This window comes from Chanodichthys erythropterus, chromosome 16, assembly GCF_024489055.1.
Source record: "Chanodichthys erythropterus isolate Z2021 chromosome 16, ASM2448905v1, whole genome shotgun sequence".
Classification (NCBI taxonomy): domain Eukaryota; kingdom Metazoa; phylum Chordata; class Actinopteri; order Cypriniformes; family Xenocyprididae; genus Chanodichthys; species Chanodichthys erythropterus.
This window is the reverse complement of record NC_090236.1, coordinates 43,277,065-43,290,328: the sequence shown is the minus strand read 5'-3', so window position 1 is coordinate 43,290,328 and position 13,264 is coordinate 43,277,065. Positions and strand designations below refer to the sequence as shown.

Genomic DNA, 13,264 nt, shown 5'->3' with positions numbered 1-13,264 from the left:
ATACTGCGCATGCGTTTAACTCGGGTGTGTCTCATACGTTCTGAAAAGTGAAGCCACGGGCTCTTTGATCGCCCCCTGGAGGCTGGATGCAGTACAGGTCATAAACACCGCCCTCTCAATGCAGTCGAATGAGACTTCAGTGAAAACTTAAAAATAAATTCTGCTTCAAATAAAACTTTATGAAAAATGGTTTTGGTCATTTAAGGTAGTTGTTATCACACTGATATATATTCAATTGTTCGTTTTTGTGATGATTTAGATTTTAGCTAGCAATTTGATGCTATAAAAACGGGGCGTGTCGTCATGATTCGAACTTGATTGACAGCTCAGCTTGTCTGAGGACTGTCGGAGCTTCGAGGGGAGATTGAAGATGTATTAACTAACTGTTAATTTTCGATTTCTTTGTTATTTAACACCAACAAAATGAGTTGTTCAGCAGTAAACTGTACTAACCGACCTACAGGATCTGACGGATCACTGAACCTTTTTCTGTAACATTAAATATGGGTGTTATAAGCTAATTAATAAATGTTATTAGTTAAGATAACACACCTAATGTTAACAATGTCGGGAAAAAGCAGGTGATCGTTATGTGGCAGTTACTTATTATTTTTATGGGTATAAAATAATAATTAGCAGGACAAAACTAATGATAGCTTACTCTAATTACAGCAATCGATCTCCTGTAACATTAGTTGAACTTGATTTAAAATGGCAGCCCAGCTAACCAAAATACGTGACTGTTACGTAACTGCAACGTAATTTGGTGACCAAACTTTCGTCGTGGCGACGTAACTAGTTACGTCGTGGCAACCGGAAAAGTGAAAGGTGCCTATACGTCGCCACAACGTAACTTTGTGACGTTGCCAGTTAGTAACTGCGACGTCGTGGCAACGTTGTGTATCAATAGTTGTGTGTTGGTCATCAGTTGGTAATTCTTATATTTATTTATTTTTCTATGGGCGGACATGCAGTAGTTTAACCTAATTCATGTCCTCATTTGCCCAAACTAATGTAAAGGCTATTCCAACAGCTGTGAACGATGAATGCAGACTCAAAATGAATTCAATTCATTTATTTTGAAAAACACACAGAACATGAACAAAACTCCAAATAAAAATAATAAAATACACTCAAACTATAAATAAAAACATATAGCCTACAGCGAAACATAAAATAAAAGCATTCAAGACGTTTTGCTCTCAGTATCATTATGCTAACGTAACATTTTGCTAACATATATTTCAGACGATCAAGGAAATCACAGAGGTAAAAATATTAACAAAAGTACTTAAGGTAGACTGTGGGTAATGGTACTTAACCAATCTGACGCAGTTGTTGAACTTTATTGATATAAAACTGACGAGAAACACGGAGAAACGTCGACGCTGTCCTCTCCAGCAGCTTGAATGTTTTCCCGGTTGCCATGGCAACTCTAACGGCCACCTGCACTAACGTAAACATAACAATAAAAAAATGTTTTGCGTCTTTCCAAAGTTAACTTTATACATTTTTATAAACGCCATTTATTCGTTGTCACCTCGGAAAAATAAATTCTTCTCTCAGAAAAATTAACTTTACACTCTTATCAACATACTGTGGGCACGCGCGCACTCCATTTGTGGAGGCGCGCGCTGTATGTCACGTCACTATATATAAAAAGCAGTCATCCATACTCTGATTTGGTGAAAAGAAACATTTTTTTCTTAAGGGGACATTTCAGTCTTGTGTCTGACATTTAATTACACGTTTTATATTGCAAATTCTGGTAATAATAACATATAAAGAATGTGTAAATGATGGTAATGAAATTACGAGCACATGACGTTGCTGTTACGTTGCCAGTAAGTCATGGAATTACCATTATATTACGAATAGAGGACGTATCTGGAACGTCCTTGGTAATCTTGTAACGTTAGGAGAACGTACTGACGACGTTGTGATATGGTAATTTGATGGTAATATTATTACGGGCATACAACGTTGTAGTTACGTTACTAGTAAGTCATGGAATTACCAATATATTACGAATAGAGGACGTATCTGGAACGTTCTTGGTAATCTTATAACGTTAGGAGAACGTACTGACGACGTTGTGAGATGGTAATCTTAAGGTAATGAAATTACTGGCATGCGACGTCGTAGTTACGTTGTCAGTTAGTAAGTCATGACATTACCAAAAAGTACGAATACATTACGTAACTGTTACGTCGTGTGTTAGCTGGGAGGACCGTTTCTGACGATTTAGAGTTGTTTCTAGTGGCATATTATATTGATTTTATCTACTGAATTTGCTGTTTTAAAAGTATTATTGCTCTAGAAATAGAATAGCCTATTATTTTATAGGTAGAATTTTAAATTGTATATAATTTTTATAGTCTATTTAAAATACATGAATGATGACGCAGTCGTCTGGGCGGAAGTTTGATATCGCGACTCCGCCTCCGGCTCCACTGACGGTTCCTTCTGCGCATGCCCAGGCTCCAAACTTACGTATTGCGTAACATGTCAGCGCCCATTCGGTCGGCCATTTTGGCTTCAGTTCATTACAATGGAAGGAAGCGACGTCGCGTCGTCCATCTTTTTTTACAGTCTATGGTTTAACTTTTCAAGTGAACGAAAAGCACGTTAGTCAAGTTTTGTTGAACATCGGACAGTGTGATAATATAAAACATACAGAAAATATAACGTTTATTATGCTTTTCCAAATACACCATAGCAGATTAATAGCATATAATACTGTACATAATAAACTACATGCCCACATGAACATAATATTTTGTACATAGATCAAACTAATGTTCAGAAATAGTTCTACAAATTGTTCTATATTAATATTATTTAAAAAGCAATATAGTAAAGGTTGTGCAGTTGTGCTTTCAAGTTATTATTATTATTTTTTTAAAGATTGAAAACAATTAGATTTATCAAACTAAACATTTATTTGTTTCAATAATCCATGGACAGCTTTAATTTCTAAACAAGGTGATATAAAGATAAAAAATGACGTAATCAAACTACAGCGAGAGCAAACTGGCGACTTCTTTTGAATCGCTCTCGCGGTTCTCGAATCTCAATCCCGTTCTCAAGTAGAATCGGTTGCAACGGTTTTCGGATCATCAGTACACAACCGAAGAACCGCTTCTTTCGGACGTGTCCGATTTGAGAACCGGTGAGCTGATGATACTGCACATGCGTGATTCAGCGTGTGATCTGAAGCTACCGAACAGTAACATCACAGCACCGGTTAACTAGGACAACTGATGCTATGAGAGGACTCGAATGAGGGGCCAATCTGGCGAAACTTAAGTTTATTTAATCATAATGTAAGAGGATCATGATGAAGACTAATTTATTCACTTTATAACTGTAAAACTTTGTTTGCACATCACTGCCTGTATATGTGTTTGGATGCTTTAGATGCAAAACTAAATTGTAAGAAACGCTTCAGATTATAATGTTTTAGTTGACTGATGTTATGATTACTAACTTTATATATTTGAATCACTTGTTTTTCAACTCGGCCCGCGATAGACAACGTCATCGCGGATGACGTCATTACGTCGGAGCGTAAAAGAACCGGTGAACCGGTTTTTTCAACCGGTTTGTTGAATCGAACTGTCCGAAAGAACCGGTTCGCGGAAAAGAACCGAACTTCCCATCACTACTTCTTTCTCTTTGATCTTGGCATAAACACTGTCAAAACGGCAACAACCAATCAGAAATAGGCTTCAACTACTGACCAATGAAAACGCGACATAGTACATGGAATCTTATTGGTTGATATTGAATTGCACATGGAATCAGAATCACTTCGTTCAATCAAGACGAGCCGAAATGGATCCGCCGAATCGACGATCTCTTATTTGTTTTGCTGTTAAATATGTCAAATGTATCTTAGAAATGTCTGGGAAGAGGGCGATTGGATTATTTTACATATAAATGACCAAGACTGTCTACACAACCACATTGTTCACACAGGTGCCATGCCCATTGAAAGTGAGATTTTTGAGGCAAATGGATTTGAATGCAGATTCCAGAAGGCAAAAATAATATTTTACGTATGATAATTAACACTTTGTCTCGTGCAATCTCACCAAAACATTAAGTATAGCGAGGTCATTCATATCTGAACAAAATGCCCCCCTAATTTCGAGATAAGGGGCATAATGCCCCAGAAAAATTATGCTATATCTATTATGTCTGTCACGAATGAAGTGATGTGAAATTAATTAAAAGTGTCATCTGCATTAGATTTTCTTTATCGCGGATTGCAGCTTTGAGTGTTATAACCAATCACGCACTTTCTGTTGAGCTTAATTAATGCAGTTTGGCCAATCAGAGGCATTTTGATACTCACCAAGGAGAACGCTGGAGTTGTTTACTAAATGAATTCTGAATGTACTATCACAGTCTTTTTCTTTCTTTATTTAGCTTTATTTAGCCTCTAAGTTCTTGTTATTGATTATTTAGGGTAATTACATTATCCAAATTTGTGTAAGTACATGTACATGAGCATCAAACAGTCAGTGTTAAATAAACATAAACACCATGTCAGATGTAGGTAACACCTTTTGTAGTGTTAAGGTGGCTTTTGTTGATGTTGATTGGTAACATAGTACACTATAAAATGTGATTAGTTGAGTTTACTTAGAAAGCTTAATTAAACTGTTGGGTTTACATAAAAAACTTAAGGAAACCGATTGCCTTAAATTTAGCAAGTAAGTTAACTCATCATTTTGAATTGATAAAACTAGCTACCACACAGTACAGAGTACTTAGAAATCTTGAGGATTGGTAATTCAATTTTACAAATTGAGTACTTAGTTCAGTCATGTTAAAAATCTTGTTCACATTATGTAGAAAGTGCCTTAAATTTCTCAAGCATTTTTTACTTAGTTGCAACAATGGACCATACATTCATTTGTATTTATTAAACTGGAGATACTGTTGAAAATAATAAAGTTTGATGTCACCATCATGGTGGAAAGTGTTTGCTTTAGTTGGGCTCTTGACCTTGACTTTTAAGATTAGTGTTTCTCTGGCTGTTGTAACTCAGTGTTTGTAAGACACAACTGTTATTATGGTGAAAAAAGCCAAGATAAATGCTGGGATTGATCTATTGCATCTTTCCTGATGATATCATATCACTGTTGAAATCATATTTTTAATATGTTAGTCAATAAACATTTTGGACTATATAGACACACAGAGACATCAAGAATCAGCGTATAAATCTCAACAACGGTGACATGCTTCATGCTGCAATGCATGCTGGGAGCCATGGATGAGTTTTATACTATGATGGCTCCCAGCATGCATTCCATGTCACCATGGTTGAGGTTTGTACGCTGATTATTGATGTCTCTGTGTGTCTAAAAGTAGTCCAAAATGTTTTTTGACAAATATAATATTAAATATAGCTGCAAGCAGCAATTACGGGGCCAAGCACAAAAACGGCACAAGAAGCCAGCCAACATGGCTGGGAGTATCAGACCAACAGCAGCAGTGAGCAATTAGAAAAAAAAGTTATTAGCATTTTTGTCAATTTTGTTATAACTTTTGACCACAAGGTGGCGTTGTTCCGAAACTTCTCAGGCTCCTTCAGGGCATTGTCCTGATGACCCATACGAAATTTATGAATTTTGGTCAAACCCATCAGAAGTTATAAGCAAAAATAGCCATTTTTCATATCTCCACTCCAGTAGGTGGCGCTGTGCTGAAACACTGTATTATGCCTCAGGTTATGCTTGTGATGACATGTACCAAGTTTGGTCTGACTATGTCAAAGCACTGAAGAGATACAGCTTCAAGAGTCATTTTTGAATCATGCCTCAAATTCTTTGCTCTGGTATACGAAAACGGTTTGACTTATCGACTTGAAATCCATAACTTTTTGTTGACATGGTCTGAAGATGATACGGTTCAATTTTGGTGAAAATCGGAGCAACGGTCTAGGAGGAGTTCGAAAAAGTAGATTTTTAAAGTAAAACAATATGGCAGACAGGAAGTTCAGCCGACTATGGCAAATTTGATACCTGTGTTCTCAGCATCACCCACGGAATCAACTGAGACCAGTTTCATTACAATGAGTTAAAATAGTCAAAAGTTATTAGCATTTTCATAAATTTTGTTATAACTTTTGACCACAAGGTGGCGCTGGTTCAAAACTTCTCAGGCTCCTTCAGGGCTTTTTCCTGATGACCCATACTGAGTTTCGTAAAGATACGCTTATGCGTTCGTAAAATACAGAATTTTAGCACAAAATTCAAAATGGCTGACGGCCAAAATGGCCGATAAGGGAAAATTGGATATCATTCGACTCAACATGATGCCCAGAATCTATCAAGACCAAATTTATGATTTTTGGTCAAACCCATCAGAAGTTATAACCAAAAATATTCATCTTTCATATCTCCTCTCCAGTAGGAGGCGCTGCACTGAAACACTGCATGATGCCTCAGGTCATGCTTGTGATGACATGTACCAAGTTTGGTCTGAATACGATAAAGCAGTGGAGAGATACAGCTTCAAGAGTGTGTTTTGCATCATGCCTCAAATTCATTGCTCCGTTATACGAAAACAGTTTGACGTATCGACTTGAAATCCATAACTTTTTGTCGGAATCGTCTGATGATGATATGGTTCGATTTTGGTGAAAATCAGAGCAACGGTCTAGGAGGAGTTCGAAAAAGTAGTGCTGCGTCCCAATTCGCATACTATGCATCCTAAATAGTATTCGAAAAAAGAATTAGTATGTCCCAAATCGTAGTATGTTGAAATGAGTATTCCAAAGATACCCGGATGGTGTACTTTTTCCGGTTAGAATTCGAAGTGCAGATCCGTGCACACTTCTAACGGCTAATATTGCCCATAACACATTGCGCTGTGGACGAGGATTCGATTAGAACTACAAATACGAATAAAAAGTGTTTAAAAACTACAAACATGACGGACGTGCGAGGTACGACGGTTAAGATAAAGTGGCTTCAATGATTAATAAGCAGTGTCTAACCTGACAAAAAGATATTTATTAAATGCTATCCACATTATATTTCATCTGCGTTCAGCATTGTGAACTTTTATAACGATGTGTTTGGTCATTAACTTTTAAATGCATCATTATGCAAAGATGAGGAGAGTTCTCTGCATGAAAGACCCATGACTGGCAGATCAACGTGCGACTACATTTCTCTCCGAAACGGTAGGAAAATAAATGTAATTAAATGTGGAGGATTTTAACTGTGACATGATGATTGACACGGTAGTTTAAACAGTTACAGGTTGAGTAACTAAGCAACAGAACGTCCGTTAAAGACGCAGTTATGACAAGGTAGTATGTCCCAAAACTTGCATACTCTTCTACTACACACTCAAAAGTATGTACTTTTTCTTTACAAAAAGAGTACATACTTTTAGGACGTAGTATAAGTAGGCGAATTGGGACGCAGCATAGGTTTTTAAAGAAAAACAATATGGCGGACAGGAAGTTCAGCTGACTATGGCAAATTTGATATCTATGTTCCCAGCATGACCCAAGAAATCTACTGAGACCAGTTTCATTACAATTGGTGAATACAGTCAAAAGTTATTAACATTTTTGTATATTTTATTATAACTTTTGACCACAAGGTGGCGCTGTGCCGAAACTTCTCAGGCTCCTTCAGGGCATTGTCCTGATGACCCATACCGAGTTTCGTAATGATACTTGAATGCGTTCATAAAATACAGCACTTTAGTACAAAATTAAAAATGGCCCACGGCCAAAATGGTTGAAATGGGAAAATTGGATATCATTCGACTCGGCATGACTCCCTGAATCCAACGAGACCAAAGTTATGATTTTTGGACAAACCCATATGAAGTTATAAGCAAAAAAATGCATTTTTCATATCTCCACTCCAGTAGGTGGCGCTGCGCCGAAACACTGTATGCTGCCTCAGGTCATGATTGTGATTACACGTACCAAGTTTGGTCTGAATATGATAAAGCATTGCAGAGATACAGCTTCAAGAGTCGTTTTTGCATCATGCCTCAAATTCGTTGCTCTGGTATACGAAAACGGTTTGACTTATCGACTTGAAATCCATAACTTTTTGTCGACATGGTCTGAAGATGACACGGTTCAATTTTGGTGAAAATCGGAGCAATGGTCTAGGAGGAGTTTGAAAAAGTAAGTTTTTAAAGAAAAACAATATGGCGGACAGGAAGTTTAGCTGACTATGGCAAATTTGATATCTATGTTCTCAGCATGACCCAAGGAATCTACAGAGACCAGTTTCATTACAATTGGTGAATACAGTCAAAAGTTATTAACATTTTTGTAAATTTTGTTATAACTTTTGACCACGAGGTGGCGCTGGTCCGAAACTTCTCAGGCTCCTTCAGGACATTGTGCTGATGACCCATACCGAGTTTCGTAATGATACGCTAATGCGTTCGTGAAATACAGCATTTTAGCACAAAATTCAAAATGGCCGACAGCCAAAATGGCCGAAGTGGGAAAATTGGATATCATTCGACTCGGCATGATTCCCCTAATCCAACGAGACCAAATTTAAAACCCATCAGAAGTTATAAGCAAAAATACCCATTTTTCATATCTCCGCACCAGTAGGTGGCGCTGCGCTGAAACGCTGCATGGTGCCTCAGGACATGCTTGTGATGACATGTACCAAGTTTGGTCTGAATATGTCAAAGCATTGTAGAGATACAGCTTCAAGAGTCATTTTTGCATCGTAACTCAAATTGTTTGCTCTGGTATACGAAAACGGTTTGACTTATCGACTTGAAATCCATAACTTTTTGTAAGCATGGTCTGAAGATGATACGGTTCAATTTTGGTGAAAATCGGAGCAACGGTCTTGGAGGAGTTCGAAAAAGTAGGTTTTTAAAGAAAAACAATATGGCGGACAGGACGTTTAGCTGACTATGGCAAATTTGATATCTATGTTCTCAGCATAACCCAAGGAATCTACAGAGACCAGTTTCATTACAATTGGTTAATATAGACAAAAGTTATTAGCATTTTTGTAAATTTTGTTATAACTTTTGACCACAAGGTGGCGCTGGTCCGAAACTTCTCAGGCTCCTTCAGGGCATTGTGCTGATGACCCATACCGAGTTTCGTAACGATACGCTAATGCGTTCGTGAAATACAGCATTTTAGCACAAAATTCAAAATGGCTGACGGCCAAAATTGCCAATATAGGAAAATTTGCTTATTTTACAAAAACGGTTTGAGGAATTGACTTGAATTCCATAACTTTTTGTCAGCATGGTCTGAAGATGATCTGATTCAATTTTCGTGAAAATCGGAGTAACGACCTAGGAGGAGTTCGAAAAAGTACGTTTTTCAGAAAATTCAAAATTTCATGACGGAAAATGACGACATATGGTACAGTCGATTCGTCTTGAGCCAAGGAATCAGGAGGGGGGAATTTTGTTTCTAGCCCTTACGGTTCAAAAGTTATTAACATAAACATAAGTGCAACTTTGGACAGCTGGTGGCGCTAAAGGGATTGAGTTAGAGACTCCAAATTTGCTATGGACAAAGGGCAGACTGTCCTCTAACTGTGTGCCAAATTTCATAACTTTCCCGCAAGCGGTTCTATGGGCTGTCATAGACTTCAAGAGCGGAAGAAGAAGAAGAAGAAGAAGAAGAAGAAAAAAAAAATTAAAAAAAAGAACGCCAAAAATAACAATAGGTGCCTCCGCACCTTCGGTGCTTGGCCCCTAATAATAATAAACGGAGCAATTCCAATAGGGTCCTCACACCATCGGTGCTCGGGCCCTAATAAAGTTTTAGGGTTGAGGGTTAACATCTCATTAAAATTAAACTTATGTAACTTCTGATTTTTAACCACCATGTGGATCATCGAAATTTATGTACATATATTTTTTAGTTATGAGCAATTTTGTTCAATGAATTACTGATGCCATGGCAGACAATAATTTTTTTAGAGCAGCAGAATAACAAGAGCACACCAGTAAAAGTCCAGTTATAATAATATCTTTAATTACAGTGCATTTCTGTCAAAATGAAAAACAATAAAAAAGACATATAGGTTAGGAGTCACACTATACAATGATTTGCTAAGATATTCACATAGTTCCGACCCCAAGTAATCAGTGTCTACCAAATCAGAGGTTCATTGGGAAGAGAAAGAGAGAGTAAAAGAATAAATTGTCTTTTAAACCATCAGCTCTAACAATGCATTAACAGTGACCATCTGAGTGGTCATGAAGGTTGTTAATCTCAAACAAGAGTCTCTGCAGACTGTAAAGGCACCAGGGCTTCTCTGGGGGAAAATTACTTCTACAAGCAAAACAGAAAGCTCAAACAATTGTCATTGATATTAACATGCCAACATTCTTATAGTTGTTTTATGTCTTAAATCCAAAAAATGCACTACTGATTTCAAGTTATCATGTGCTTAGATGAGGTTGGGGTTGTTTATTCTTAAATCCAGAACACAAAGTTGAAAGTAACACTTAAAAACAGTGTCAAAACATGAAATTTAATTAATTTTTCAGTTTATCTTACCAGGTGAATCTTAAAAAACATGCACAAGGGATATTTCACCCCCACCCCCCAAAATAATTGCATGTAATATTTTGCATTGTGTATTGGGAATCTGATTTAAAAAATATGAGAATCTTTGTGTATCTAACTTCTTACTTGAAGGCATCACTCCTCTGTGGCTCCTAAAGTATCATGACAGTAAAGCTTAGAGGTTTTGTCAGCCTTGGCTGAAAAGACCGTGTAATCATTTTGGTTTCTCTTCCTCAAAATTGAACCATAATATGTTCAGATAGTGTCCATAATGTTTGATTTCCTGTACTCTGTTCAAGACAAACAAAACAGCTTTGTTTACAGTACATCTAAAAGAGAGTCTTATTATAAGCACAATAAAATAATACATGTGCAAGATTCAAATGAGACCTGACAGAGTTTACAGGACTAACATTTTTAAAACTCTTTCCAATGACTCAGAAAACAATGGGGAGGAGAGGGAAGGGGAGGAATAAACAAAGGACTAAATGAATTTTGCATAATGGTGCTCAAAAAGCTGCCTCACCAAAAAAAAAAAAAAAAAACTATTTACATTAAGTGAGTAACACTTTTTCCTGCTGTAGGGACCTATTCTTCCACAATCAGGTTTGAAATGAGCGCAGCTTCCAGCACCGTTTGTTTACAGTTTTTTACAATCGTTAGGACACATTTCTCAATACTTAGGCCACTTTTTCAAAACTCTTCACACAGTTCTCCTAACCAACGTTCATCTTGGCACAGCTGTTAATTTCACATTCAAAATGCACTAAATCTACCAAAACACTTCATTCATGTCTCAAAACAACTCATTCTTCCAGAACACTAGCAAAGGTTTTCACCCAGCAAACACACTTTGTCAGTCATAAAATACTGACCTAAAAACACTAACATCAGGTATCATTATACAATGTTTTGTTTTGTAAAATTTCTTAACAAAACAAGAATAACACTGCAGTTTGTTACATGAACCTTGTTTACATAACAGTACAAAATGATTCCGAAGTTTTCCTCTTTGAATGGATGATAATGAAATTGAAAAACGAATGCTTGTGTAGGTGTTCAGTTTCATCTAATTGCTTTGATAGTATTTGATTTTTTAGATTCAGCATATATTTCATTACAATATTACTGTAGAAATGTAGCAAATTGCTGTCTTATTCAGTTTTGTATTATTTTATTGTTTTGAACATAAGTTTAACAGTTTTGAAAACAGTATGTAAGCATGTGCAAATTGGCCTGTACGTACAAAGAGTTTTGGCAGTTGTTGTGTCTGATTGAGAAAAGAATTCATGAAATTTGAGAGATGTAGTCATTGAATGCATTTTGTGCCAAAGCAATGATAACTGATCCTCAGTTTAGCCCATATAGACTTCTGTGCTCACTGTGTGAAGAGTTTTGCAAAAGTGACCTAAGTATTAAGAAATGTGTCCTAGCGTCTGTAAAAAACTGTAAAAGCAAAAGAATAAAGCAAGTGTTGAGAATATCAAACTAAGGAAGGAAGAGCAGTACAGTGAAGTCATTATTTGTGGTTTTTCAGTTGGTTGGACAGCCAATCAAGTCCTTCATAGAGCCCATCGCCGCTTGTGGCACACGTTGCCTGAATGTACCAGTTTCTGTGCCGAAGCGAATGCAGCCCCAGCTTATCTGTTATTTCTGCAGCATTCATGGCATTCGGTAAGTCCTGTAGGAAAAAGACATTGTCAAATATGTAAAAACATACAATTGGAAAGAAGTGCACGTAATCAGTTAAAAGCTGTTAGCACCTGTTTGTTGGCAAACACTAGCAGGACTGCTTCCCTGAGCTCATCCTCAGCCAACATTCTCATCAGCTCCTCTCGTGCTTCATTCACACGCTCTCTGTCATTGCTGTCAACCACAAAGATCAGACCTGAAAAAAAAAAGAAAAAGATCAGATTATAGCTTAAAAATAGAACTGACATCACACCAATTACCCAACGTTCTGTATAATAACCCGTTTTTATATTTGGTCACAGCCACAGATTACGGATAAAAATGGTTACCTACTTGGCAATAAACCATGATTAAAAAAAAAAACTCCAGACACTTAGTATTATTGTTTCATATTTTAATCATCATTTAAACCCTATTTGGTTATCGCAATTTGAAAAACTCACTGTAAATTCTCGGGATAAATTTAAAAGCATGCAGTGTTGGTTTCATTTAGTGTGAAAACATGACTGAAGGCAGAGTGCTGAGAGAGATTATATGAAAGAATGTTTGAATAAATGTATCTCTACACGGGAACCGACTGTCTTCAGAAAATATTTAATGGCATTTTTTCATCTTCCCTCCTTGTAATGCCTAATAAAGTAGTGTTTATAGCTGCTTTGTTTACAGAGATTACTGGGGAAATATCTCTATTCTTGCTGTTCCATAAGTGCCACCACCTATCAGACAGTGGATTTACATTTTTATTCAGCCTGCAGAACAATGCAAAAAGCAGACCAAATTTTTGTCGTTAAAGGGTTAGTTCACCCAAAAATGAAAATTCTGTCATTTATTACCTACCCTCATGCCGCTCCACACCCGTAAGACCTTCATTCATCTTCAGAACACAAATTAAGATATTTTAGTTGCAAATCCGATGGCTCAGGCCTCCATAGGGAGAAATGACATTTCCTCTTTTAAGATCCATAAAGGTACTAAAACATATTTAAATTGGTTCATGCGAGTACAGTGGTTCAATAT

General features: G+C 36.9%; 1 protein-coding gene across 2 annotated transcripts in view; it reads right to left on the bottom strand.

Annotated features, from left to right (window-relative positions):
* Window positions 1-9,996: 9,996 nt before the first annotated feature.
* arf1 (ADP-ribosylation factor 1) overlaps window positions 9,997-13,264 on the bottom strand; it is a 152,783-nt gene continuing 149,515 nt past the window's right edge. For both annotated transcript variants that reach the window (XM_067363822.1, XM_067363821.1), the window contains 2 exons: window positions 12,319-12,443; window positions 9,997-12,236 (listed from right to left, as the gene is read on the bottom strand). In XM_067363822.1, coding sequence (XP_067219923.1) covers window positions 12,075-12,236; window positions 12,319-12,443 — 287 coding nt within the window. In that variant the 3' untranslated portion in view covers window positions 9,997-12,074. The remainder of the gene's footprint in view (window positions 12,237-12,318; window positions 12,444-13,264) is intronic.